At 41.8% G+C, this 27,246-nt stretch overlaps 1 protein-coding gene across 4 annotated transcripts; it reads right to left on the bottom strand.

Annotated features, from left to right (window-relative positions):
• Positions 1–1,346: 1,346 nt before the first annotated feature.
• On the bottom strand, positions 1,347–26,457 carry EDEM3 (ER degradation enhancing alpha-mannosidase like protein 3). 4 transcript variants are annotated; one of them, XM_058029945.1, is made up of 21 exons: positions 26,279–26,457; positions 24,560–24,605; positions 21,356–21,456; positions 18,927–18,966; positions 18,374–18,486; positions 17,590–17,743; positions 16,974–17,108; positions 16,477–16,582; positions 15,895–15,992; positions 14,538–14,663; positions 13,733–13,816; positions 12,708–12,791; positions 12,404–12,528; positions 11,717–11,882; positions 9,372–9,526; positions 8,450–8,603; positions 7,757–7,951; positions 6,854–7,019; positions 6,315–6,500; positions 5,463–5,510; positions 1,347–4,833 (listed from the first exon to the last, which is right to left on the bottom strand). In XM_058029945.1, the coding sequence occupies exons 1-21, from the start codon at positions 26,437–26,439 to the stop codon at positions 4,424–4,426; spliced, it is 2,853 nt and encodes a 950-aa protein (XP_057885928.1). In that variant the 5' UTR covers positions 26,440–26,457; the 3' UTR covers positions 1,347–4,423. The 4 variants fall into 4 exon arrangements, with proteins under 4 accessions (XP_057885928.1, XP_057885929.1, XP_057885930.1 ...); XM_058029946.1 differs by having other exon boundaries at positions 5,496–5,510; XM_058029947.1 differs by lacking the exon at positions 5,463–5,510.
• Between the last annotated feature and the right edge of the window lie 789 nt (positions 26,458–27,246).

Raw genomic sequence — 27,246 nt, 5'->3', positions numbered from 1 at the left:
TGGGCCCAAAATCTGCCAGCTCCTTACCAGCCCATGTTCCTGAGTGATGGCAGCCCCAGGCAAAGGGCAGGGAAACGCTGGGGCAGGGTTTGGGCTGGGCTTTTTAAGGATCAATCTGGATTTCTGGATTGCTTCTCATTCTCTGCCCTGCACTGCTGCCATCAGGTCTGTCCTGGAGTGGCAGCCAGTGGGGCATCCAAGACATTCTGGGGTGGCCCCACTGCTCCCCAAAAACACCTGCGGGTACCACACAGGCTTTTAGGCACAATTCTGGCTAAAATTCCTCTGCAGGGGCCCCAGCCCATCACTGTGCTCTCCACCAAAGCATTAGGTGAGATGAATTTGCCAGTGCTGGGTGAACTTTTGCAGCTAACAGGGTTTTTTTACAGGCTCCATTCCAGCTGGAAATGTTTATTAACATTACCTTGTCATGGAGCACCTGGGGAGAAAATGGAACTCCTGCCGCAGCAGCTTTGAGCCACTGGGACTGATGGGATGAGCAGCAGCTGTGGCTGAATTTTGGTCAGAGCAGCTCAAGTGCTCTGGGTGAAGGGTGGCACACCTGCAGGGAAAATGGAAATGTGACAGTTGAGCTACAGGCCCTCAATACATCCACTGGCATAAATTAATAAATATAGTTTTAATAAGAGGAGTGAGGACCTGGTGTCCCTTGTTTCTTGAAGGGGGAAGAAAAGGTCTGTGCTCCAAAACACTCCAGTCCCTAAGCCCTGATGTTCCCAGAAAATGGCAAACAGTAGGCTGAAGGAATTTGGCACTTTCCTAGCAAGGCTGGCAATGCTTTCTACTTCCTATCATAAACACTGCTCAGCACTTGAATAAAGACTTGAATTTAGGACTCCTGCATCTTAATCGTAGTTTTCTTAATCCTAACTTCCAGAGAGCAAAAATTTACAGGAATAGAGGTGGTGGAGGAGAGTTCATAACAGAGGAAGGATGAGGGATACACCCCTCAAAGACTCACCTTGTCAGGCCCAAGTGAAACCTGTTTTTTTCATTCTAAATGTAACAGATGCAGCAGTCAAAATGAACTTTTGAGGGTCTGGATTCTGGATCTTAAACATAAAACAATAATGCCCAAGTCATAAAGAAAAGAGGTTGAAATAGTCCCATTAGATCTGGTTGCTGAGAGCCTGTCCAGTTTCAGTTCTAGACTTTCAGAAGTGGTGTTTTGGTTGTTACAATACCTCTGGGTTCAGCCAACTTCCCAGGCAAAAATTCCAAGCTTTTCCAGCACTGAGGCTGCCAGTGAAGGACTGGTGTGACTGCCCTGCTCAAAGTGACAGCCAACAGCAATGCAGAAATGAGCATCAGTTCAGCACAGCTTGACCAGAATATTTACATTTTATTAAATCTTTACAATCAGTTATAATCAAGTACACAATTATGTACACGGATTATGTACATTTTAGCCCAGACTTTTACATCACAGTACATAGTTGCCCTTAGAAATATTGGGTACATTTATCACCAGAGAGTAAAACCCAACAATAGTGTTACAGCACCTGTTATTAGACATCTTCCATAAGAAAATATACGGCTGTAAATTGGTCTGGCTAAAAAAAACAAACAAACCAAAAATCTTATAAAATCTGAACATACAATTTTCATTCACAGAATGGTTTGTTTTCTATGTTCTGACTGATGCCTGTTGCATAAGATGTCCTGTTTTTCACCTCTCAACACACACTCATTGGTGCCTACTCAGGGACACTGGCAGGAGGAGGAGAACCAGAGCTGGGCTCATTCTCAAACTTCATTAAGAAACAATAAATGTAAACAATTAAGAAGATTCCTCTAAGATCAAATGAGAAATTAATTGGCTGATCTGAATTACATGGCATGGAATAAGTGCTAGTTGCAGCTGTGATTCCTGAATTCTTCAGTTTTCAATACCAAAGAAATGTACAATGCTATACACTAAGGGCGATTCCTGATTAATGATGAGCGATATTCCATATGCAGGGAGCAGACTTCCAAACATTTGGGAAAAACACTCTCTCCCCTTTCCAAAAGGGTTTTTCTTTTTGACAAATACATTCTTTTTGCTTTTTAAGATGATAGTAACAGAAAACTGAATTCTATCCAGAATTATATGAACAGGTTAAACCAAAGCCTATGTCCTCATAAGGAGATACAAAGTGAAAATAACCTGAATAAAACTGTCCCCCCAATTTAATTCCTCTTTCCCAAAAGGTCAACCTTGCCTGATTCAGGTCTGTAAACAAAGCTATGGCTCTTGTGATGGTTTCAAAGGTGAAGCAGAACTAAATGAAACAAAAACCACTTCAAAAGGAAGGAGGCAACAGTAATCTGAGGTAGGCCACCACCAAAATGCTGCCCCCTAAATCCACATGGAGTTCTGGGATCCCTGAAAGGTAATGCCTGCTGCTCTAATAACAGGTGGAGAAAGCAGTTACTAAAAATGAGCTGGTGATGGCAAGGAAAGTTAACCTTTTAATAACATTTGACATCTACACCTAAATCTGCAAGTAAAAAAAAAGAAAACCTTTAGCTGCTATTTTGAGATAGTAATGACCAGAGGCCTCTAGGATATAAAAATAAGTACTTCCACCAAAAGAGCTATCAAGAAGGAAGATGATGTCCATGTCAGAAAGCATGGGAACAAAGATGCTCCTTTTGTGGCACTGAGCACTGACAGATCAATGGAATTCTCTGAGTGAAAACATTTGATCTGCACCTCATGGTTTGATCCTGCACTTGGCTGTGTCCTGGCACTCCCAGGGCTCCCAGGAACCAAGGACACTTACAAGGCTCCCATGGTCAAATGCCTTCTGTGAACTCATGTAACAAAACCCATAAATAAAAACATTCCCAACTGAAAACCCCCAGCTGCTTCAAGTCCAAGCCTCCAGACAGTTACTTGTGCAAAGGAATGACAACTCCATTTAAGAGCTAATTTCTTTCAAAGGACACTTATTCGCTATTTCTCCTCAAATTCCCTCCTACCCTGGTGATTTAAAGTTCTGGATGATATTTAGATGGACTGCCATGCTCTCAAAAGGTGCCTGTGCATTCTGAGGCTTTTGAAAGCAAGTGTGGCTGAGTACATGGATCCAGCATGCCTGGGATTGCCCTGCTCACTGTACAGAGTATAAATACAGAGTATGGCTGTGCTAATTAACAGTTGCATATTCAGCACGTGTCATTTCACCAGCTAAATCAAAGGTGCAGTCCAGACTGGGGCTTCCTCTTTATTTACTCCATTGCAAAGATGAACATAAACCTGCATTTTTTAGCCTGGTGCAGCATATAGGCAGTGTTCATTCTGTCTTTAATATAAAACCATTTTTTGAACCACAAGTCACTAAAAGCAGTTTATATAAATCAAGTTAATTAGTTTTTGGCAGTTTCTTTGGACACAGTCAAAATGCCTCTATGTTGTTTAAACTTCTCCATTTTTACTTCAATATAATGTGGATAACAAATCTGGACTCCCACTTACCTGTAACAAACTCCAGAGCCTGGGATAACTCCCCTGGACTCTGAACTATCCAGCCAACAGCCAGAATTGTTGCTCTTCCTCACTGGCCCTGGCCTCCCTGCCTGAAACACCACACACACAAGTTGGATATAAAAAGAACATGGAGTCAAGCTGTTGGAAGTCAAACTTGTAGAAAAAGGTTTTGCTACAGCTGATGGAGCTGTGTCCTTTCAGAGACTGTTCCAGATTTTGGGGCAGGCTGGAGTTTTTCCACCTGGGAGGCCAAGGGAAACACCTGGGACTCAACACCTGCCTTGTGTGCTTCCCTCAGCCTCCAGCAGGACCTTCCCACAGCTTTCCCCAGTGGCCCCATGGCTGGCCCAGCCTCCCTGACAGGACCTGCTCACACTCTGCCTTTGGTTTGGACATTCCTGCAGCTGCAAGCAGAGCAGGAGGGGAACTCCCAGGTCCCCTTGTGGTTCCTCGTGGCAAGGGGTGCAAGGAGTGAAGAGCAGCACTGTGATATGTCAGACAAAAGCAGACTGTTTCCAGCTGTGCAAACACCTGGAAACAATTCCCCTGCTGCTGTAAGGAAGGCTTTCAGCTGGGGATGGTGGGTGCCCCATCAAGAACCATTCCATGGTGTGTCACCCCACCCTGCTCAGCTGCTTCCCAGAGCCCCAGAGTCCCCTCAGAGCCTGGAAGGCAGGAGTCAGGCTCGTCCCCACCTGGGGCACAGCACCAGCCACGGGGCCACCCAAATGCTTTGATTGCACGTTCCCATTTTTAAACAGGAAAAATTAAAACATACAAAGAGCCTGTGCTGGAATTCTGTGTTGTTTTCCAGGTGACACCTGGTTGCTCATCCCAATACTGAATATGTTTTCTTGGATATCAGGGCCTCACTTCTACCCAAAGAGGTCTCCATTTGTTTATTAACAAATAAGTTATTATTACAAGTCATAGCTCATCCTTTTCCATCATTTCAAATGCTTCTATATCTTCATTCCAGTCTGCTAATATGGATTCCATAGGCTGGACTTTGCTATCCCAGTGAGCTTCGGAAGTGGCCTCTGTCTGGGTGTTTTGTTCCTGAGGCTGGCTGTCCCCTGGTGTGCATGCTGGCTCTGGAGCACTGGCCTCTGCAGATCCAGAGGTGTGGGGATCCTCCTGTGCCACGGAGACACTGGCACTGGCTGTGCTGGCAGCAGACAAAGGATCAGGGTCACCAACTGCAGAGCTCTCTCCTCCTCCTTCGGGCTCCTCACCGACTGCTCCAGCATCCTGAGAGTCTGAAGGAGCTTCCTCAGAATTTGGTTTGTGTGCATCACTTTCTGATGATTTCTGGTCCATATTCTCCATTTCCAAGTCTTTGAAAGGGCAGGAAAAAAGAAAAAAAAAAAAAGCTAAAACAACCATAGGAATGCAACATTTTATTATGTATTTGAAAATCAAGGTAACTTCCCTTGGCCTTATTTCTTCAAGGAAGAGCAAACTTTCCAGTGATATGAAAATGTAATGGTACTGAAGAATGTATTTTACAGAGGGATAGGAGGGAAGCCTTGTAAAAACATTTTAAAGGAGGGCAAACAGTACATTGAGGTTCATTTTGGTTCCTCAAACTTCAGGAGTGACTTGTGGGTCAGTGCCAGTTACCCTCCATCAGCTTTAAACAAACATCCACTGCGTGCACTGAACTTTTATGCTGGATTTTAAAGCGCTCCCAGATCCACCAGGATCCCACATCTGAGCACTTGGGAGCTGGACAGAGTTTCCTAGGTTTGCTGAACTGTGCATTTGAGAGAGCCAAAGCCAGAGCCTCCCCACTCCAAGCAAGTAACTCACGTCTCCCACGTCCCAGCTCAGCTCCCAACAACTGCCCAATTTAGTCATGCACATTTCCCTGGGTTTGATGCTTATGGCTATAAGAAGGACACTGATATTTCAGGATTTTTTGGGAATTTAACTGCACATGCCACTGCTGACATGGGATACTTACTGCTATCAATAATGTAGTTTGGAATCATTTTACCTTTAAAGATTGTTGCTGGGATTCCAAACGGAAGCACGAGGAGGGGGAAGAAGCAGACATGGATTACAAACTCTCAAAGGCAGAGCTATCCTCTATTCAGCATTTTGTCAGAGCACTTAGTACAGTTATAAACAGGAGGGATTTGTAAAAAACAAGACAAGATTTTGGCATATTGGCATATCCCCTTTGCAAACAGGCTGATTTTCTGGATACTTGCTCTTACCTACTCTGCTTGGACACAGCAGTGCTACAAGGAAAGCTTACAAGAGGAAAATCTGGATTTTTCTGCTGCATTCAAACATTTCAACTGGGAATGTATTAGCTTGCAATTTTCTTGCATTATACAAGAACACCCACGAAACATCTGAGGTCAGCAGCCTTATTTCTCATGTTTACCACTTCTCCTTAGATAGGCAAAATGGTTCCAGCACTTGTCTCTCTCCTTTTGGGACCCAGGAATGTCACTGGGGATCTTGCTGAGGGAGGGATGCTCACAATGTAGGGCACTGGAAACATTCTGTTCCTGATGCTGCTTCAAAGCAGCTGATGACAAAAAGGGTTCAAGAGGAATCCAAAAGGCTGGATTTTCTCCTAAGCCAAAGTGACATTTAGGAACAGCATTTCTGGACGTTACCTTGTGGGGGAGTGGATATCAATGATATCTCTCAGAAAAAAAAAAAAATTAATAAAAATCTAATTTCAGTGTCAAACAGAAAAACACAGCACCTCTGGGCTGCAGTGCAAATTATTCCTGTCCATTTTCCACTGTGCCACAGCACAGAGGGGAGCTAGATTTACATAAATCACCTCAAACCTTACCTCTGTCTTTTGCTTTATCAGAAAGGAGCACCTCCACAGCCTCATACTCCCGGATGGCATCCAGGATGATGTTCCCTTCCTTGTTGAAGAGGAAGAGCATGGGAATGGTGATGTCATCTGTGTTCTTGCCATCCCCAGCCATTTGGAAGAGAGGGGCTGTGTCACTGCTGCTGCCCTCGTTGTCATCTAGGCAGAGAGTACCAGGGAAAGGGCAAACTTCCTGTTAGATCAGCTGAACTTGGAACAGCCTCCCCTGTGTTTTCCTCCACTTTTCATTTCTATCCCAATTATTCCTCAGGAGTTAGTACTGACAGCACCCTGCAATCCTTAAAGTAACAACTTTTAGTCTGCAAAAACATTGACAACCTCTCATCCCAATTTGTGTCTGCACAGAACCTGACAAACCCCAAACACCTCTTCATCTTCTGAAAGCACAACTGCTGTGTGTCTCAGCTTAAAGCTTGTCAGCTTTCCTGTATCTTCAAATCTGTAAAATTAGGTTACATTTACACAAATTAAGAACTTGGAATTGTATTTACCAATGACAATGCCTCCTATTGCTCCAGCTTTCTGAATGTTTCGTGCCTTTTCAGCAAACATGCACTGGCCTCTCTGCATCAAAGCAATTTTCTCTTTCACTGCCTCAGGATTAGTGATCTCTGAGCATCCATTATATGGCTTAATGGTTGCAACGAATCCTCTTGTCTGTTTGGAAAAAACAAAAATAGAGAATTAGAGCACTATGGTCATGCTTGTGAAAGATTCCCATGTATTTTTGTTCCTTCAGTCATTCTACTGCATTTAGTGTTGTCTTGTGTCAGTGCAGACAATCTGTGCCTTGAAAGTGGAGCTCAAGAAGCAAAGAATGACTGAATGAAAACCTAATTCTCATAATCAGTGTGGTTTGTCTACACCTGGGAAGTGCTGTCTCTGGAAATTTTTTCTCCTATGAACTGCAAAAGTATGGAACTCTTCTTTGGGGCTGCAACATGGGTTTTCCTACTGCTTCCCACAGGGACCCCTGCCTCTGTGGATTGCCCTCTTCCATCTACACAGAGCCTTCTAGAAAAGCTTTCCTTAGAACAACTTGCTCTAACTCTAAAAAGCTTCTGCCAGCTCCTGGCTGACATGAGAGGGAAACTTCTAAATCACCATCTCCTTAGCTGTGCACTGCAGACCGGATGAGCTTGCTTTGCAACTCATGCTGTGCATGTGTTTTAAATCCTGAAGCATGGCTGCTGACTCAGGAGCAGAGCACAGACAGATAAGCCACTCACCCCACTACTGTAACCCCTGTCATTGTCACCACTGGGCCTGTCATTTTAACCCTATAATTAACTGATCACCTGGAGGATCAGCTGGAGCCCTCAAACAACAGCAGTACTGTAGAGCTGAGGCCTGTGCAACAGAGAAAGGAACAGACACACCCACATCTCACATACCCCTGCTTTGTGCTTGGACAAGTCCATCCCAAACTGTGCTGGCCCAGCAGTCAAGACTACCCTGCCAAAGAAGGGATGGGAAACAATCTGGACAGCTCGAGGAGGGAGCTGCTGCTCCTTCTGCTGCTGGCTGGAGAGCTCAATCATTTCCTGCATGAACCGTAAGCCATCCTCAGCATCCAGGGAACTTGCTGCCTGCACAGAAAGGAATCAATAAACAATTTTATCTTAAATGTTTGAGGAATTTCGGGGAAAAGAAGCTGAAGCTGTGTTTGCTTGGACCACTGCTACAAAGACTTGTACACACAGGGTGGATGCTCACTTCCACTCAAGCATCATTTCACACAAGGTTTAGCACCTGCAGCAGCCAGGAAACTGAAAATATACAAATATATAGACCTCATAAAGAGATGGAAGTATCTCACACTGAAAGCAGTGTTTTCAGCCAAGATGCTGTTGGCCACATCACTTCAACCTGAGCAGCCTCTACCTAATTTAGCGGAAGATTAGTTAAAAGTGTTGTTGAGAAAAATATTAACAAGCATCAGCCTGCTAAATATAGCTACAATATGCAGCTCATGTGCCTCTTTCCACAGGGTGGCTGCCCCTCCTGAAGCCCCAGGTGTCAAGTATCATTGCTGGGAGGACTTTGCTGAGAGCTCTAAAAAGTAAAACCCTGCCAGGTCATCTTACTTGCACTGCATGCTGCACTAGCTGTACTCGTCCATCTTTCAGGTGGATCAAACTGACTCCCATCTTCTTCAGGATCTCCAGGTGCTCAGGATTACTGGCCATGAAGTCTCTGGCTCTCAGTGGTGGTTTTGGTCCACTTCCCAAACTCTCCTCTCTGCCAAAAGACATCAGAGATCAAAGCTTTAAAAATCAAATTATCCTTGAAACAGAACTCTAGTGTTCTAGAGTTCTCTGCCATCACAAGATTGGAATTCTTGGTACACTGCGTGCAAGCTTCAGTGGAATGCAACTTCTCAATCAAGTTATCTTTTTTATGAAGTTGTCTTTATATAAGCAATAATTTTATAGTGCAAAACCTCCTTCCCAAGTATTGATAACAAAACTGCCATATACTCTCTCATTTGTAAATAGTCTGCATTATTGCAACACTGACCAAACCTAGCTTGCCCCATAAAGTTCCAACTCAGTTTTATTCATGAAATACAAATATAGAAGAGGTGGTCAGGAAGATAAACTTCCTCAGCCTTAACACTGCCCTAAATTCCTCAAAACGGGTGCCGTTATGTGTGGCAGCATCATTTCTTTACTACAAAGAGGACTTTCAGAATTGTTCAGGAGACTGCAGAAAGTATTTTACAAATAGAGACACACTTTCTGCAATACTCCAAGTGGCAGCTGTAGCCAAGGTATGCAGCTCATTCAGCTCCTTTTACTTTGAAAGACTTGCTAATTCCACCTGGAAACAAACTATGTTTTGCTGAGAGAAATCCAAAGCGATTTTTTCCTGTGACCAGGAATCATCCCTTTGGCCCATTCCAAAAGGACTGCCAGCTCCAGCACACCTCATGGCTCTCCTTCCCTGCAGAGCAGGGCCTGTTCCACTCAGTCCTGAGCTAGCAAAGAGAGGAAACATCCATCTTACGCTCTGGAAATGCCCCGGGGACAGCTCTTATCCACCACGTTCTTCAGAGGCTCGCGGATGCTCTGGGCAAACATGGGGTCATTTGGGAAGAGGATCTGGGTGTTTGGACAGGTCCAGTCAAAGTTGCTGTCATCCAGCTCTGTGTACTCTGTGCTCTAAAATCAAAGATACAGAGTAAACAAAATGCAGGTTATGTTTTTACATAAAGAACATCAATAACTTAAGTTATCTGTGTTGGGGACATCTGGCAGCAACAGAGGGGAGCCAGTGCACTGCAGCCCCTTGGACAGATGAATACAACACTCATTCTAATTTGTAATTTACTAAATTTATATACAGTTTCTAGATTTTTTTTTTCAGAAACAGCTAATCCTCTGCTAGTAGACAGTCATTGTCAAGCCTGCTCATGACAAAGCCAGTGCCCTGTATTTTATGTGCTGGACAAGCAAAGGCAGTAGTTCTGGTTTCACCTGATACCGCCTTTACAGTGAGTAACCAGCTGCAGGCTTTAGGTCATTCTTACTCAAAATGTCACATCTTTTCTTGTGAACAAAAGATTCTCCTCCTCAGGAACCACACAGACTTGCAAGTCTGGATGAGCAAGGATGAATCTCTATATAATTCAAACAATTTCTATTTTCAGGAAGGATGGCAGAGCGAACATCTGCACAAATTGCTGGTTTGTAACATGTGAAGCCATGTGGAACATGTCTGGTGGTTTGGAGCCACATTTAGCATGTCCTTAGCTTAGCAAATAACTGGCTATAGATAACTGGCAAGCTCATTTCACAACCCATAAAAATTTATGTAGTATTCATCTACCTAAAAAGACTCACCCCTCCTGTTTGCAACATACTGGCCCAATGAAAAATCAAGGATTTCAAGGCTCCCTAAAATCCAAGACCTAAAGGGCTGTTACTAAAACATGACCTTTCTTGTTTATGAGAGCAAATACAAACAGGATGTTGGGTTGATAGCACCAAGTATCTCTCTCACAGTTTGTTTTAATAGCACTGTATTTATGTTAAAAATCATTTACACATTCCATCTGTTCAGATAAAATTCCATAAAAGAGGAACACCCAACGTCACAGCCTTTCAGCCACCTGACACCATTTTCAATGGGTTTTGCTTACTTGGATTATGCCCATTTGCAGCTTTGACTCAAAGAGCTTAAAAAAGTGCATTTGAGCAATTTATTCTATCCTCTCTACTGGCTTTTCATTAACATTTGCAGTTCTCAATAGAACAAACTAAGTTAGGCCAGCACTGAGAACAGCACCAGCTGTGGGAACCCTGCCTGTCTCAAAGGTATTAAATTTTTATATTGGGAACAAAAGTTACATAAAATGCTCCTTCAGACCCTTCAGAAAACTTCTTGCTTAGTGCAAAAACCAGCCTGTTTCCAAAACTCAAGGAGGAAAGATAAATCACAGGGAAGGAACATTTCAGAGAGGATGTAGGATTTCCACCCTGAAGGAACATTTAACACCAAATCCATGATCCATTAAAACATAACCAGTGTTTGACATTAAGATGAAATAACTGAAAATTTGTCACTGCTTAATGCTAAAGTCCATCAAACAGTGATTTTTCCAGGATATATGGCTTGACACACAATATAAGCCTTTTCCTCTGATCCAGGCATTATTCTAAAACTCTTAGAAAATGCTAAAAATAGAAGCACAAATAAGGGAATTTGTATCCTCGATGTCTCAGACATCATTTTCTCTTTCTCTTCTTCCTTTTTCTTATTGCCTTACAGACAAATTATGTCACCTTGTTGACCACAAAATGAAAAAAAGGTGAAGATTTATTATGTTTCATGGCACAGTTGTATCACTCCAGGTTACTCTGGAAGGTTAAATGATTTATAAACCCACAACTGTTCTCATATTTATGCAATAGGTGCCTACTGCATGGACTAAAGTGATTAAACATCCCTAATCTGTCTGTAGCTCTGTATCTTGTCAAATTAATTCCACAGCTGTCTCAAAAACCTTTCAAAATTTGTTCACAAGAACAAACAAGAAAACCTTAGGTTTTAGAAGAAATAATAAAAAAAATAAAGATGGGGACAAATTATCCTACTGTATTATCTTCCAATTTATACAGAAGTGGGGAATGATTTTATTTTAAAATCTTGCTAATAATTCCTATCTTGTATCTAAAGGTTCGGCAGTGCAGAATCCAGTCATTATTCCTACTCTTGTGACTGTTAATATGATGAAAGAGTGCCTATTAAACAATGTGTTCAAACTGGTGCACTTCCTCAAACTATGATCTTTCTCCTCAAAAAAAGGAAGTGTACCACAGAAACTGATTTAGACTGGAGCTGTTACATACTGTATTTTTTTTAGAGATGGTTTGATTTGTTGTGGAGAGCCAGAGTGGCAACAAATGAGCTTCTGTGGTGAAGATATAATCTTCAATGTCAAAAATCATGTCCTCCTTATCAGCAAACAGCAGGTACAGATATTTAAACATCTCAGCCAGGAAGAATGAGTCCATCCTGTGGAGAAAAAGGGGATATCCTTTAGGGAGAGCTCATTTCTAGAACATCAGTAGAATAAATATTCCTAGTTCTCCATCTCTGAAGACTTCATGACTATCACTGCTGGACATAATTCCATTAGCATTCCCTCTGCTTGGAAGAAGCTGTGTTTGGAGGGAAATGATTCAGCACATTCAGTACAAAAGAGCATTACAGAAAAAAACAAATAAACCTCCTGACAAACTTACAGATTTGAAGTATATTTAGCTTGAAAGTAATTAATCTATTGCTCTCAGACAAATGAAAGGTTATTAAACTGAAAATATTCTTCTAGAGCAGCCTCTAACCCTACTGAAACAGTGCACAGCTTGTTTCAATGCATTTACAGTTCAATGCAATTACAAACAGGTAATTTAAGGCTTGGTTATCAGAGTGAAGACAGACAGCTCCTCAAATCTTAATTCAATTACACAGGGAAATTTGATTTTTTTTCTTTAAAAGTGTTTTTGTATTTTAAAAGATAATTGTACAAACTTTACCTGTCTTCATGACTTCCTGTACGAACATCCTTCATTGCAGCAAACCCACAGGGAACTCTGGCATACTTGTTCAAGTTTTCAATGAGGGTTTTTCCTACTTCTAGGTAGTAAGGGTCTCCTGTAGCCTATGAAATAAAACAAAAAAAATGTGTAACCATTAGATCGTGTTTATATCCTAAACTGGCTCCAGTGGATAAGTTAAGATGGAGATATGCCACTCAGTTCTGTATTGAAATAAAACAGCAACAAAACTCCAGGTGCAAGAAAAAGTGCTCAGAGGTCAGAGGAGTGGATGTGACTGTACCTTATACAAGAAGTAGGTGCTTTCAGCAAATTCAGGCCTCAGAGGATGCTGAGCCCAGTGAACTCTGAAGTCTGTTGTGAATGCCTGAGGATGAAAAAGAATGGACAAAAATAAAATAAACGCAGGAATGCAAACCAAACACAGGTTTACTTGAACAGCCTAGCTTTGATAAACACCATTTTTGCAAACATACCTACCACCTGACACCTCCAGTGCAGTCAAGTGTCACTGCACACTGACAGATGGTTAAGCAGCTGTTTCTAAATTAATACCACAGGCTAGATGTCAGATATCTAAAAATTTCCTAGTCTACCTATTCACTCTTAATGAGCACTGGGAAAAGCCAATTCTGTCATATATTCACTACTATTTCACACTAAGATTTAAACCAAGTCTTTGCTTAGGGGATGGTCTGTTGGCTTAAATATAACTACCTGACATTTTACAGTTTCCTTCATAAGTACAAAACACAAAAAACCAACCAAAAACCCATGAAGAGTCAAATAATACCATTTTAAAAGACCTCAAAAAAAAAAAAGTCATTCCAGGGCTTAGCAATCTTTGCTCTCAATAACCACATTAGGTGAATGTGATGTTAATTAAAATGTTCTTTAACAGAAATAAGCTTACACTAGAGGAAAGTCAGAATTAAACCCAGAGTCAGAACATTTCAAATATAATCTGAGTCATCACAAATTAAAGACACACATTTCAGCAGGTAAACAATCTATTCTGTGCACAATGGACTTGCTTAAAGACTTGCAGCATCTGCAGTGTTTGTGTGCTGACTTTCAAAGTCATTATACAAAATTTCAGAACATCCTCTCAGCTGTCAGACCTGCAGAACTGCAAATCACATAAGTATGCTGTGGAAATGAAGCTCTGATTTTAATAACATATATACCTGCTGGTTTTTCAAATGGGCATCTAAAACTGCTCAAATTGATGTAAGAATTGTAAGAATCCGTTTACACAATCAAAATTACAAATTTTTGATCTACAAAATCAAAAAACTACTACCTTACCTCTGGAAGGAAGTTATGCTTTTTTATAACCTGATACAGCATCTCATGTGTTTCAATAGCAGGTCTGATATCACCCTTCAACACCTAAAATTACATAATAAAAGTATCATTAATTCACCAAGCATACGGCTAATACTCAAGGTTAAAAACACTCATGGTGTGTTCATGTAAAGCCACAGAGCAGTCACTACATATTGTAATTATTAATCCCTATCAGTGTAAGTCACAGCTACTCCTTAAGAGTTTTTTAAGCAAAATCACTGAACTCATTAAAATTATTAAAATGTCAGAAGTCCATGTAGAACAAGGACTTCTGACATTTACAGAGAACTTGAAAATGTCATTTAGGTTATCTTAAAGATGTCAATGGCACACAAAGTAGAAAACCAGTTACTAGTACAAAGGCAGCTTAATTGGAGTATTTTCATGACTAGGAGTGAAGGAAGCAAATTACAGGAACACACTTGTCCTGATACTCAACACAGCCAGCAAAGCACATTAACTTGCACCATGGCATTGATGTGACTGTACAGAAAACTAAGTACAGAAATCATGGAATCAGAATGGTTTGGGTTAGAAAGGACCTTACAGCCCATCCAGTGCCACCCCTGCCATGGGCAGGGACACCTTCCTCTAGCCCAAGCTGCCCCAAGCCCTGTCCAGCCTGGCCTTGGACACTGCCAGGGATGTTCCCTCAGTATTTCTGAAAATCAAATTACTACACTTGGCTTGAAAATCATACATCCAACCCAGTTAATAATTTCTTTGTTATTAAAACCATCTGTACATGGGTTTTACACCTTACCTGCAATCCAGGGAAGAAAGCAAGCAGAGAATCCATCCAGGTCCGAGCATTTAGCATTGGTTTGTGAATGTGAACATCAAGGAGAAGAGGTGGCTGGCTGATGTATCTCATTATGGCATCATAGTGCTGCCAAACATCAGGAAAAGCAGAGTTTGTATCAAATCATTCCCCAAAAAAGAGACAGATCACCAGACTGGCATTGCATTTGAATGGAAAAGCCAGTACTACATCTCCAATCATTATTACATTTGGCAGTGCCCCTCATCTCTAGTTTTGCAAACTAAAACCAAGTGTAGTAAATACTGAAAAGCTCCACATTACTACACTTGCAAAGCTTACCACATTTCCAAGGAATACACATACACAAAAGTACATCCAGCAGCCATGTGATAAACTAGGAATATCACAGTTAAGGCACATTTGTTTTGGATGAATTTTAAAGCACACTCTAAAGAAAGCTGAAATTGCTTTTTCTGAACAACAGAATTCCAAAGCATATGGATCTCAGGAGGAAAAGGAGGTTAAAAAACCCACACAAAGCAGTTAGACTGGGTGGCTCAGAAGAACTTCTAAACCCACTAGGTCACTTGCCACGTTGCTGACTTCCAATCCTAAACTTTGTTTTCAGAAGGTGCAATCCTGAGCACATCAGCCAAACTGACAGGAAACACTTAACAGATGTAGCTCAAAGAAAATGTAACACTTAGGACCATGAAATCATCATTACACCTAAAGTATTACAACTTTAACGATGGAATTATTATCTTCTAATAAAAAAATCATGCTATATGATGTAAAATAATTTTATGATTTAAGATGTTTTTAATGGATATTGCTATTTTCAAAATAAATAATGCTTTTATGAAAGAATTATGATGCTGACCAAAGCTGCTCAGTAATTTATGAATTAAAAAAAACTGAGTATGGTTTTCAGCTTGTATACTTAAATGCATCCTGGGCCTGAAGATCTGCAGTGCAAAGCAAGATTCACACTTTGATTTTTTTTGTTGTTCCAGGACAGAATGAAATTGTACAATGGTTTGGAAGAAGAGGTCCTTACATTCTTTTACAGAAACATTTGCGGTATTGGTCTGGAAATACAGCTTCTCCCATACTAGGACCATGGATAAAGGCCTACAAGGTTCTGAGTTTTACTGGACAGGGTTAAAATAACTGCTCATGTGACAGCTAATCACCCAAGATTAGCAAAAACCCTCACTAAAAAGAGCTGGCACTGAACACAGCAGAAGTCACAGAAATTCTACTAAAGATCCCTTCTCAGGCTAACAGCTGACAACACAATTACTCTGAAATTTGTATTGCAGAAGGCACAAACCTGAGCAAGGTGTTAACTTACCGTGTTAAATCTTTCCAGGAAACTGTCATCTCCCAGCAAGACATAGGCTTTTAATAAATATTCATAGTATGAATCTATTCCTGCTCCAACTCCACTGTCTAGGAACAGGTGAAAATAAAAAGGTGGGTTTACTTTATGTAGCAATATGGGTATTTTCCACATTTTCCCACTTTAAATTTAAAGGCTCTTCCAGTGAAAGGAAAAGCCTCCTTTCACTGGAATTAAGGCACAGATGGAAGCAGAGACACAATACTGTGTGTGTATGCCAAAGGCTTTGCACTACCAGTGCACATAATAATATGGACACACATGCATTAAAAGACACTTATTTCACAGGACATCACTTCTCCCATCCTATTTATATTTTTCCCATGTATTTATAGCAGTCTCTGAAAATTCATCCCAAGGCACTTCCCTCTTGGTATTAAAGAGGATCAGGGAACACTTTGCCATGAATAAAACCACTTTCTCTACCAGAGCCAGGCTTTGGGGCAGCATGTTCCTCCACTGCCCATCCCATTAAGAACTTTCAGCAGCCCCCCCAGATAAGCTGGGGGTGGGTGAGACCCCCCCTGGCCCCACCTTTGCGGACCCAGTCCCCGGTGTGGATGTTGATGGTGACCCCCACTAAGTTGCTGCTGCGCTGCCTCTTCTCCCAGATAAAATCCAGCGCCTTCCGGGCATATTCCTGCAACAACAACAGCAACAGGGAATTGGGAAACATAGACACTCAACTCTCTGATTCTTCTGGCTATTTCAATTAAGATGCCAGGAAAGGAATAGGATGTTTCACGTCTAACTATTTCAGAACTCCTTCTGATCTTCAGAATATTTATTTTGTTTACTTCTATATTACTGTAACTACTTTCAACGAAAATTATTTCCTGTGATTTAAAAAATTATTGAAAAAAATCAAACCTTGGAAGAAAACCCACAAACACTACAAATCTCAACATATACAAAAGTTTTTGTGCAGCACAGCTAAGACATGCATTTAGTGAACTCAGAATTCTTTTGCCAAAATTACAAACTGTAAACACTACACTAAGGCAAAAAATAAGACATCGTGGAAAGCAAACCTCAAATATAGACGTTCCTGTGAATCTGCTTAAAGCTGCAAACTCAAGGATCAAGGTACCAGCACAAGCTGTACAGGTATCAGTTTCTGTTCCTGTTCGTGCTTCTGGATGTCTTACACCAAATTTTAAGTTAACCTAGAGAAAAACAGACATTATAATATTTATTTTTCCTAGCTGAAAGAGTTTACATTCCCTGTATAACACGTATATAATCTATGCTCTTTCTAAAGACAAGAAAAAACAGATCTCTCTGGCTTTGCTCTTTGTTTTAGACAAAGAGAACTATCCACAAATACTCAAAATCTCAACCCTCCCAAACATGATCCTGTTGCCTGGTTCACTAGGCATTTGAATAAGAGAATACAGTAAGAGAATAAAAATCTAATCTGAGCAATTTCTTAGCAACAAATCAGGAACTCAAACCATCACAAGAACTCCTGGAAATGTAGTTTTGTAAATACCTCACTACTCTGGCTCTTAGAGTACCTGCAATTTATCAGTTTTCAATTTTCTTGCCGCTTAATAAATACAGAAATTATTTTGGAAACAGATATAAAATCAAAACAGCAGAAGTCATGATTACAGTATAATCCTGCATTACAGAAACAGAACTTACTCTTGGATAAGGGAGACCACTAGTGGTGTTAAAAGCAGGTAAAAGCTTGTAGCCCAGTTCCTTGGCCATGTGCAGGAGTTCACCATTGTACCACTGCATATATTCACCTTTTTCCTTCAGCATAATTGCCACTGAGTGCCCACCTAGGAGACCTCTAAACACAAGAGAAATGATCCACATCTCAAAAGGTATGTTCATCTGAACAGCAAGGACAGCTCTCTACAATTAGATGACATGTACATAACTGTGACCCTAGTTTTTAAACTGCTGATTTAATTCCCATTATAATCAAGGTTTGCTATCAGGATTTTTGCTATCAGGAAGCAATTCTTCTTGTTTATCATTGTATTCATAGATTCATCAATATAAGACAGGAATAGCAACCAAGACCTCCAAAATGTCATATAATAACTTAAAATTACATGCTCTGATCCAGCATTGAGCCCCAGAGGTCCCTTCCAAGCTGAAATAATCTATGACCCCAGGTATCAAAATGTGGTAAATCAAGTATTGAACAGAGACATTTGCAAACCTGTTTTTCCAAAGCAACCCCCCTGCTCCCTCAGCATGCTCATGGGGTTATTAATCAGCAAAGCTGTGCCTGCAGCAGTGAGATGGGGCAGCTTGATCCAGTACCACTGCAGCAAGTCCTGCCTTGCATTTTAAAACCACTCTCTGACAAAGGCACAACTATTTCAAACAGGTGGAATAGCACAGAAGAGTGTCTTAAAGACACTGCCTAAAATCCACATTTTTAGGAGTTTTGAAAACAAAAGTTACTCACCCAAGGACTCTTATGTTGGTTTCAAAGACAGACACAACTATGTCATTATCTAAATTAACATCCTTTATTACTTTTTTTACAGCCTCTTCAAACTCTTTGGTTTTATTTAACACCTGGAATACAACAGTGAGCAGGTGTTCAGTTCCAGTAGAGCTAATGCAGTCACAGTGTACTTGCATACAGGATATTTCAGTGCACACAAAGTTACCCAAGAAATATGAACATACAATTTAAACCAGAAATACATCAGCAGTTATTAAGAGGTGCCCACCACCAACTGAGCCTCTTGCTTTAGACTATAACTCTTTTGTGTTAAGTTAGAGCCAAAATAAAAGCAATATAAAAAAGTATCACTGAAATGTGAAGGAACTGCTGTAGTTGTTACAACCAACTCCAAACTCCATTCTCACAGCACTTCAAAGTTCCCACAAGCAACAGTCACTTCAAACAGAGCCAGAGATCAACAGCCATGAAAAAGAAATCTAAAAATAAGTCTGAGCATCAGAAAACAATCTTTCTGTTTTATCAAAGCTTATCAACAGATTAAGCTTACCACAAGAGTGTCCAAGGTATCAATTAAGGTCAGTGAAAACCTATGAAAGAAAATTTAAAACAGATTTACTACAGATCTGTATCTGTAGGAATTAAGTGATTTTTAATAGTAACCGATACCAGGGAGGAAACTAAATTCTCACAGACCACCAGCTGCAAAACAATCAGCTGTACTCAACATGTTTAATATCAAAACCTCTTACTAAGTTTCTCCCCTTTGCTAATGACCAGAAGAGGAGCTGACAAAGAGGCTATGATTACAGATACATTTATTTACTGCAATGCTTTCTAAATTCTGGTAAATAAATTTAATTTTTATTTCTTGTCTCCAATCAAATCTATTAGAAATCCAGCATAAAAGTTTAAGTGGTTTTCCAGCCTCTGTTTCATTTGGTTTTTCAAAAAAAAGGAAAAATGTTGAGATCACAAGCCATTCCAAGCTAAATTTCTCATACCAGAAACTGTTCCAACACTAGCAAGTGGTAGGCTTAAAATAAAGAACTACTTTATTTATTCTAAAATAAAGAACTATTTTAGCAGTGCCCAAGGCCAGGCTGGACAGGGCTTGGAGCAACCTGTGCTGGTGGAAGGTGTCCCTGCCCATGGAACTGGATGGGCTTTAAGGGCTCTTCCAACCCAAACCAGGCTGGGATTCTGTGATTATTCCATGAAAAGAGAGTATGTCAGCTCCACAGTGCCTGAAACAAGAAGATCCTAATGAGGATCAGAGGTTTTCTCCAGGGCTGTTCCAGTGCATCCCAAGCTGAAGGAGCTTTCCCCATCCCAGGAATTATATCTATAATTGTATCTTAAATATGTCTAATTCCAACAACTGCTCCTATGCTAAGACACACCCACAACACAGAATAGAATTTACAGAACACGATGGTGTTAAAACTGAACACTGTGGAACAGTTAAAATTGCCTACTGAGGAGCACACATCAAGGATTTCAATAACTGCCCAGTGTTTGAAACCTTGCAGGCAACATGTGACACCAAAATTCTAATTAAGTGTTCCTATATTATAATTCTCTTGAATTTGTAAAGACATAAGGGCATTCTGTGAGTGCTGTTTTACAGGAGACATATTAATTAATGACTATGCACAACTGCCTAACAAATTCACAACTTTTTCTGTACAAGAGGAGAGAAATTATGCCTTTCACATCTATATGGAAGGCTCCTAAGTTCTCCAGGGAAACAGAACTGACCCAGCTCCCTCACCCTGTCACTCTGTGATTGCAAAGACTGGCAGAGAACACAACTGATGAGGCAGCTGGCAAGAAACAGGAATTAGATAAGAAATCTGCTACATAATACTGTAACTAATTATAAGGTAGAGAATAAAGCCTGTATACAGAAAAATAATAAACACATACAATAATTTAATGCATCTAAGGGTAGAGAGCAGGAGAGAAGGTATTTCTACTCAAATGGGCTGGAAGGTATTTTTACTCAAATGCTAGAATGTTACTTTTAAAAAAGGTCATTAAAAAGAATGGATTCAAAATACATTTTCATTACATTTTTCATCTGCTGTATCTTTGGATACCTTCAAGGCAGCAGGATTATATGGAAATCTCTAGACTAAAAAACATCTGTACATAACAAAACACAGCCAAAATAACATGCTCAATATCCTACAGACAATTAGAAGCACTATTTAAGAGAAGGATTTCAGCTTTCATTAACATTACTGTGCTTAGAGACATTAAACAGTGATATTAAAAAAAAATCAGCTGTTTGTTATTAAAGAATTTGATCTATAAACTGCACATATTCAAAGGTATCAATTACAAATGCATTTAGAATAGGTCAACTTTGCCTTTGATTATTCCATTTAACATGGAAAAAAACAGTCCTTAAATTTACATTCTGCTAGCCAAAGGATCAGTATTTTGTACTATCAACTCCCTTGAAAGAAAGAACAGAAAATAAGTCTGAAATAATGTTTTATACCTCAGCAAAGGCCTCAGGCTATCATACACATGATAATCATTTGACTGCTTGTTTTCAGAAAACTTTCTACTTTAAAAAAGCACTTTAAATATCACTTATTAGGTCAGCATCATGGATAAGAGTTTATTGTTGTGTTCAGCACAACATTAACCCTTATAACCTGTACTACTAATACCATGAATGTCAGCACACATTTGGAAGGCTTTCCTATGGAAAATACTTGGGAGGACCATTAAAAAATTATTTTTGGATTTCATTCACTGGTCAATTCTCCTCTTCTAATTAAGGTACAATTTCACATGAGTTAACTTTATAATAATAAAAACACAAGTGTAAGTTAACTTCACAACAACAAAAACACTTCTTACAAGTGTAAGTTTCTGGCCAAATCAACTGAACAAACAAGGCTTATGGGCTGCCAATTGTACTTCTATTCCTAGATGTTTACAGTGACCATTTCAGACACTAACTTTCCCAAGGCATCATCCACATCCCCTCGACTTGGCTCCTGACCCCGCACTCGTCCACGACAAGTTAAAGGCATGAGTTCATCAGCTGGATACGCATGCTCCTGTTGGGAACAAAACAGGGGAATCAGTTACAGTGCTCACCGCCACCCTTGGGAGCCTGCAAAAGGAATCCTCATCGTGCTGCTCTCCAGAAAACCTGCACGGCCACCACAGAGCCCTGCAGGTGGGAAGGAACCTCCAGAGTTCATCTTTTGCAAGCCCTCTGCTCAAGAAGGATCACCCAGACCCAGCTGCCCTGTACCATGTCCAGGTAACTCCTGAGCATCTGCAAGGGGGAGTCCATGGCCTCTCTGGGCACCCTGTGTCAGTACCGGCTCAACTCCATACAGACAAAGTGTTTCCTCCTGTTCAGAGGGAACCTGCAGTGGTTCAGTTGATGCCCATTTCCTCTCAGCACTCCTGACAAGAGCCTGGCTCTGTCTTCTTGACAGCCTCCCTTGTTAAACTCCCTGGAGCTTTCCCTTCTCCAAGCTGAACTGCCCCAGCTCCCTCAGCCTTTCTTTACAGGGAAGATGCTCCAGCCTCTCCATCACCTCGATGGCCTTCACTGCACTCTGCACAATGAACTCACCTGGCTGAGGGTGACAATCAGTGACAGGTAAAAGAACTCAGAAGTTCAAACAAAACATTGATAAATTACTACACAAGACATAAAAGATAACATTCACCAAAAAAACCCACCAAAACTTAACAAGACTGAGCCTTTTACAAATATTACAAATATAAGACTGACATCAATGACAATGAATCTTAAATATATCTAATTCAAATAAACATGAAATTGCCTCCTTTAGAAGCTTAACACAAGTGGTTTGGGACAGAGCTTTTCTCTTTATTTCAGCAGGAAACTGGCTGCTGTACTGAGGTCTCCAGTTTGACTTCTAGTGGAGAACTAACATGTGGCCGGAGAAAAAACTTCAACTGCTGCACTGAAACTGCAAGTAAACACATGCAAAATCTTTCCAAATATATGGTACAAAAATAATCTGTAATCAAGCATGAAATAAAAATAAAAAAGAAACATTCCTCTATAAATAAACAGCTCTTACAGCAACTTCTTTTGAAACTGATGGTTTGTTTCCCTGTATACCACCCTCCTGAGTGTTTTGTTCTTTGCTCAAGTCTTTGTTCTCCTCAAGTTTAACTACAAAAGGCAGAATCTAGATCATTTTAGTACAGCTTAGATGTTTCTGAATACCTCTGCAAAGTATTCAGAAAAACAGATTAAAGAAGTACACAACAACAACAATGTCAAAACTGAGATCTTCGGCTTAAATTTTGGATAAGAGAAGTGATAAAAAATCTGGAAAAGTAAACTTTTAGCTTTACAAATAAAGAACTTGAAGCATTTTGAAAAATAAAAGTTCACTTATTCTCTGCCTACATCAGAGAATAAGCAGCTATTGCACTGAGTTATTTCCCAACTTGTCACTGGCCTCAAGTGACTGACATGTCATTTTCACATGTTCTGACAGCCAAGAAGAGAAATATCCCCATTATTACAAATGTAGTTCAAGGACTGAAAAAACCCAGCAGCTTTTTCTAAGCTTCTGTTAACAACTTTAAAAAGACAAAAAAAGGCAAGGGAATTTCCCCTGCAATCAAACATGAATTTTCAGTCTTCTAAATACAAATGTCTAAAATATGTATTAATAGAAACAGAAAATCAAAACTTTTCAGCTGGCTGTTCCAAAAACACCTGCAAAACCACTTCATTCTCCTGTTGTCAGAATCAAGTCTGATACTCTAATCTTTTCTTCAGCTTTAAACAAGCAAGTCACATTTCTCTGTTTGTTTAGTGCTCCAGCATACGTGGCAAATAAATATCCTTTTGGCTTCAAAGTCTCCAGGATAACTGAAGTTTTCTCTCTCCTTCAGACAGAAGTTTCTTGCTTCAGATGTGGCAAGACCCCCACCAGTTGCCAATTTATCACACAATGAACAGTAGAAGCACAGCTCCTTGTAATATTTTGTCCAATTTTGCCAAACACATAAGTTTTCCATTGAGGAAATCCAAGCCAAGTGTTTTTCATGGAACCAGATTACAAAAATTACAACCAAAAAAGCCTTGATGTTTAACTGCTAAAGGTTTCAAAAGTCCAGAGCTTAAGTTAAAAGGAGAAACTGCACCCCTTTGAAAATCCTCTTGGCTTAGCTTTCTGTCCACTCTACAGTCCTGTATCTCTCCCATGCTGTATTAAGTTTTAACTCCTGAGATTTTAAGTATGAATTACATATTAAAGTTTAACCCATAACACAGAACCTGGGACATGTGGCAAGATGCTGCAAGGAAACAGCAGTTTGTGCTGCAGGAACTGACGCAACTTCAGAGGGGTTTCTGTAACAGCCACAAAGAATGTGCAAGAATGTTCACATGAAGCCAGTAAGAATTAATCTTTTATATTTATCTTAGTCAAATCCACACCGTCTCCTCAGAAGTGTATTACTTATAGAATATTTTAAAGTAATTTTACTTGAGGAAGTGCACTCCAAGTAACCATTTATTGTTAAGCTTTTGTAAACAGAGCCAGAGCAGGGTGTGTGGGATGGCTCAGAGATCCAGAACAGGAGGATACCTGCACAGGAATCACAAGTCAGAGCAAAAGAAACCACAGCCAGCATGGCCCATGGTCATATGACAGTCACACCCTGGGATATGGCACCAGATTCCCTTTCTCTTCTGCAAACAGTCTGTAGAACACCCAAACTGCATCTGACATGGCTTACCACTGAAGAAATATTAAATGTCATTTTTACCTACGAAATAAGTAAGATCAATTTGTGTTCTCCAGAATCAAATGCTACGGACAGCTCTCCCAAAGCTCCTTTTCCTGGAGTTTCAAACCAAATTCTTTACTGTTGATAGCCTGACATGAGATGAACTGGTTTGGGAAAGGTGTCAGGCATGGATTAGGAGAGTTACCACAAGCAATTCTTAGTTAGCACTCTAAAAGCCTTCACAACCCTCCTGAAAGTAACACTTGTGGTCTTTTTAAAGGCTTTACAGGTGCTGTTATTTATTTTAGCTCTGTTTTCACCCCTCCTTCCCAGATATTTCTATAGAATGTCATGTACTGTAGGTTGTTTTCTCCCCTAGGTCAGCAACAACTCCTCTGAAAAACACCAAACAAGTATTTCACTTACCATATAATTGCTATATGCATGATCAAACATTTCAAGCACTTGATTTCTAAAAGAGAAAAAAAGGAAAAGCATTAGTGTCTGTCTCCCAGTGGCCTTTAACACACCATCTTACATCACACTTTAATATCTGAATGTCAGGCACAGGTCCTCTACTAACATACTCTACTCAAGTAAATGAAATACAGAATAATAATTTTTCTTGATTCAGCTACTCTTGTCCACTACAGAAAGGAAAGACTCCTTCTTCACCTAACATGAAATTATTTGGGGATCTCTTGGCAAGCAAAAACTAAAGAAAATTCTTACTTTTGTTTCATATGTCTGAAAGAACAGAAATGCTTCCACACACAAAAACTCCCAAAAAAACACATTGTTTTTTAAGACACAGCACTACCTGTGATCATTCCTAACTGTTACACTAAGGAGCCCTGCAAGGAAAAAAGGATGCTAATTTCTACCATCAACATAATTCACAATCTCTGCTGATAAGACAGAACATAAAGGAGCCAGGAACACCACAATTATATTGTAAATATCCAATTTAGTTCAATGACTTGGAAATTCAAGAAGTAGTTTTGACTCTAGTGCATTAAGGCATCAAAAGAGCAGAGGATGGTGCTTTTCCCAGGTGCCTCTCAGGTTGCAGCAGGCAAAAAACCCCAGATAAACACACAGAGCTGCTGGGTGATGCAGCACACAGACAACTGCTTAAAACTTACATTTACAGGCAAACACAAACCACAGCAGGACACGGCCTGCACATGCCTGGGGTATCAGATGATATTTTAAGTGCAATGCAAAAATTTTAAAACAAATTGGGGGATGAAATTTCAACTCCTTGTGTAGCCTCGTGAAGAAAACATATAAAAGACTGCACAAATTATCCTGAGAACCCATGATGGAAAATCCCAGTAACTGTAAACACTGGAGTTAAATATCAACTTATACATGACAGCTGGACTTGATGATCTTGGAGGCCTTTTCCAACCTTAACAACTGTGAGAGTATCCACACTGCTTCTCCAGCAGACTTTTTGCATTATTGTTCTGTACAACTAACCACCGCATGGGAAGAGGACGATGAAACTGCCCCCAGAAGCACACTAACACAAAATACCCTTGATTGCAAATTTGTTTTAACAAGTCCCGCTCCATGCAGGAAAATGCATTTCTAGATATGTTGTAATATTTACCCTTCAGCTAAAAACTGCGATAAAAAATCAGCGTCTTACACGTACGCGCACGGGGACCGAGCGGTTTAGGTTACATACAGGAACTGGGCAGAACACACGTCAACATTTACCTTTTTTATGACTCCCGCACTCTCCCGGCCACAATTAAACCAGCCGAGCGGGGATTTGCTCTTACCTTTGCTCACTTTCACCCCCAGCCCCTTTTCAGCAAGCCCTGCCCGAAGCTCCAAGGCGAGCTCCATGTTCCCAGAGCGCACGGCTCGATCCCGGAGCGGAGCCGGGGCCGGGCGTGCCCCGCAGCCGGGTGAGCTGGCCCGGACACGGCCAGGCTCCGGCACACGCGGCCCCAGCACGGCCGGCACCGCACCGCGCGGCCCCCGGAGCGTTCGGGGGCGGACGGACGGACGGACAGACAGGGGACGCGGTCCCGAAGCTCTGCAGTCACCGATCCCAGCCCATCCCAGCCCCGCGGGCAGCGCACACGCCGGCCCGGCCCCGGCCCGCCGTCCGTCCGTCCCTGCGCTCACCCCAGCCGGCGCTTCTCCTCCCTGCTCATGGCCCCGGCGCCCGGGGCGGCCGCCAGCACGGAGGAGGCGGAGAGCAGGCCAAGGGCCAGGAGCTTCCAGGGCCTCCTCCAGCGGGGCCCCCGCTCCCCGGCGCGGCAGCCCGGAGCTGCGCTGAGGGCCATGGCGGCCGGCCGGGTGCCCGCTAGTCCCGCTGCGGGCCCATCGCCGCTCCCGCGGCTCCCGGGGCAGGAAGGGCCCGGCCCGGCCCCTCCGCGCGCGCCCGCGGGGGCGTAGCCAAGGAAACGGCCTCGCGCCGCCGTCGCTTCCGGCACCGCCCCTCCTCCAGCGCGCGCCGCCGGGCCAATGGGAGAGCGCGGCGCGCGGGTCACGTGAGCCGGCAGGGAACGCGTAACGGGAGGGTCGACGTGGACAAAGGGTGGGGAACCACAGCTCCCAGCGTGCCCCGCGTCCTGACAGCACACAGCTCCCGGCGTGCCCCGCGCCCCGCCCCGCCCGCCGCGCTGCCGCAGGCGCTGCCCGGAGCGGCTCCGGACGGAAGGGGCCGTGCGGAGCAGCCCATGGTGGGCAGGGACGTACTCAGAGCCCCGTCCAGCCTGGCCTTGCACTCTCCCACGGATGGGGCAGCCACGGCTTCTCTGGGCACCCTGTGACGGGGCCTCACCACCCTCACGGCGAAGAACTTCCTCCTAAATACCCAGTCCAACGCTCAGTGTGAGGCCGTTCCCCCTCACGCTGTCACTCCCTGCTCCCCTCAAAACTCCCCTCTCCGTGCTGGGGACACCGCCGTCACTTCCAGCTCCCTGAGGAACGTTTCTTTAATAAAATCCCCCAAGTTATCACACCCTCACAAAAGCAGCCTCCCAGCAATGGAAGGAAAGAGCGTCTTTATTTCCGCGACAAGCGTTTGTACAAAGTTCCAAGCAAATACAAATACATGTGTTTCATATTCTGGCCCTTAACAGGGGGAG

Source organism: Melospiza georgiana, chromosome 9 (assembly GCF_028018845.1).
Source record: "Melospiza georgiana isolate bMelGeo1 chromosome 9, bMelGeo1.pri, whole genome shotgun sequence".
NCBI lineage: Eukaryota > Metazoa > Chordata > Aves > Passeriformes > Passerellidae > Melospiza > Melospiza georgiana.
Note: the sequence above shows the minus strand (reverse complement) of the source record. Positions and strands in the feature narration are given on the sequence as shown.